Raw genomic sequence first — 2,543 nt, forward strand, 5'->3', positions numbered from 1 at the left:
GCGAGACCAAAGCAGGTGGATCACCTGAGGTCACGAGTTCGAGACTAGCCTGGCCAACATGGTGAAACTCCGTCTCTACTAAAAATACAAAAATTAGCTGGGCATGGTGGCATGTGCCTGTAATCCCAGATACTAGGGAGGCTGAGGCAGAAGAATCACTTGAACCCGGGAGGCAGAGGTTGCAGTGAGCCGAGATTGTGCCACTGCACTCCAGCCTGGACAAAAAGAGCAAAACTCCATCTCGAAAAAAAAAAAGCATAGATTATCACCATTAAAATAAGAAGTCTAGCTGGGCATGGTGGCTCACGCCTCTAATCCCAACACTTTGGGAGGCCGAGGCGGGTGCATCACTTGAGGTCAGGAGCTTGAGACCAGCCTGGCCAAGATGGTGAAACCCTGTCTCTATTAAAAATACAAAAATTAGCCGGGCGTGGTGGCAGGTGCCTGTAATCCCAGCTACTTGGGAGGCTGAGGCAGGAGAATCGCTTAAACCTGGGAGGCAGAGGTTGCACTGAGTCAAGATTGTGCCACTGCACTCCAGCCTGGGTGACAGAGCTAGATTCTGTCTCAAAAAAAAATAATAATAGTAAAATAAGAAGTCTGTAGATTCTTCTTTGAAAACAGTAATAAAGAGAAAAATATACAATGGCCTTTCATAGATTTCTGAAATATATATGACCCTGCCTGGATGAAGGAAGATCAATATTATCCTTCCTGGTCCCTTCAGGCACCAACCAATTAGCAATTAGAGCTTAAAAACAAACCACATGACTCTTCCATTAAATTCTTGGCCAACCAGTGAGGAAGTCCTCCACACAATGCAATACAATATATACATTTTAAAATACAAAAGCCTGCTGTAAGGCAAAACATTCAATTTTATCAAACTTTATTCGGAACTTTTGTCCACATAAAACTTAAGTGAAACTGTAAAAGACAAAAGGACGGTAGTGAGAATGCACGAACATTACTCCTTCGCTTACCTGGTCTTTCTCATGGGGTAGAAGGCTGACAGGTGGGAGCGAGGATGGGAATGCACTGGGATACTGAGGTGCCCCTTTGCCATCTAAGCTCCCATAATTGACCCTGTACTGCGGTCCATCTTTCAGTAACCTCCCATTATTCACAGCGCGTTTGGCCCCCAGTCGTAGCCGCTGCTGAAAGGCTGGGTTGTTGGTGGTGCTTGTGAGATCACTTTGACTTCTGAGATACTTCTCTATGTTCTTCAGGGAGGAGCCATTTGGCTCCTCAAGTCCTTCAATTGCTCTCCTTAAAAGTTTATTCCAATCCACATTGCGGAGATCATTACATGATCCTCTAGACCCCTTGGTTGACTTAGGAAAAGTGCCTGGTTTAACTGATGAAAAGCGCCCAGGGTTGTCTGGGTCCTTATAGGAGGCAAGGCCTTTGTTGGTGACTTTGAGAACTGAGCCATCCTGAACACTGAGTTCCAGCTGTTCAGAGACTGTCTTCTTATCCAACCCATGGGAAGTACTGACCGCATGGCAGATTCTCTCTTCAGAGGGCCTTTGCTTTTGCTTTTTTATTTTCTGTATAGCTTCAAGAATCCACTCTGTATAAAGTGGGTTTGCAAGTTTTACCATGGTTGACAAATGACTTCTTCAACACAAAAGTTACCCATAGAGGTTCTCTTTGTATTTAACAGAACTTGCACATTTGAAAGTCATTTACAATTCAACAAATGGATAGAGTATTCCAGACTGTATTAAGCAACATCTTACAAACATCCATCCTTAAGAGATTCAAAAGCAGACAAACAGGCAACGTTGATGGTTGTCTTATTTTACCAACAGGAAAGACTGCATTCGGGTGAAGAACATCTTTAACTGGGAAATCAAGACCTTAAAGGATAAAAAGAGGGGAAAGTCTCTTAATAATGAAGCTTACACAAATAAACTAAAAGATTCTTTAGCATGACTTTTTCAGACACAGAATGACCACAGAAGTAATGACAGGCAGATATTACATAACACAGAAACAGTGACTATATTTTTCAACAAGAAATTGGGTCACAGTCTGAGAAGAAATTGTTTTTAGAATGTTTCACTTCTCTATATGAAGTCATTTATGAGGCATAATCACATCTAAATTATACATTTAATTATCTTTATTGAAATTAACAAAATTATATGAAAGTGGTTTGAGGTATATGTCTGCCATAAACATAAAATACACATCAAAGAATAAGTCTATGATATAAAAAATCTGATGAAAGTACATTCAACTTATTTCAAGAAATCTTAAACTTAAAAAAAAGAGTAAATAATCCTGCTTTCAGCTAGGTATTGTATTTCCCAAGTCTCATACATAAAAAAACTTCCTATCTAGCTCTACTTTGTGTTTAGTTTGGGAAGTAAATACAGTAGCTTTGAAACAGAAAAATCTTACTCAACCAAAAACTTAAAGTGGTAGCAGTAATGTAAGAAGAATTCTGCCATATATTTATAAATACCATAGAAATAAAATAAGGCCCAAGAAATCAGAGTATTTTAAAAAGATACTATATGAGACAAAATAAACAT

At 39.7% G+C, this 2,543-nt stretch overlaps 1 protein-coding gene across 1 annotated transcript; it reads right to left on the reverse strand.

Moving 5' to 3' along the window:
* Positions 1 to 886: 886 nt before the first annotated feature.
* On the reverse strand, positions 887 to 1,857 carry LOC116465539 (histone acetyltransferase KAT6B-like). Its single transcript, XM_032148568.2, has one exon. It carries the CDS (start codon positions 1,602 to 1,604, stop codon positions 918 to 920), a length of 687 nt encoding a protein of 228 aa, XP_032004459.1. The 5' UTR covers positions 1,605 to 1,857; the 3' UTR covers positions 887 to 917.
* Between the last annotated feature and the right edge of the window lie 686 nt (positions 1,858 to 2,543).

Source organism: Hylobates moloch, unplaced genomic scaffold (assembly GCF_009828535.3).
Source record: "Hylobates moloch isolate HMO894 unplaced genomic scaffold, HMol_V3 SCAFFOLD_9189, whole genome shotgun sequence".
NCBI lineage: Eukaryota > Metazoa > Chordata > Mammalia > Primates > Hylobatidae > Hylobates > Hylobates moloch.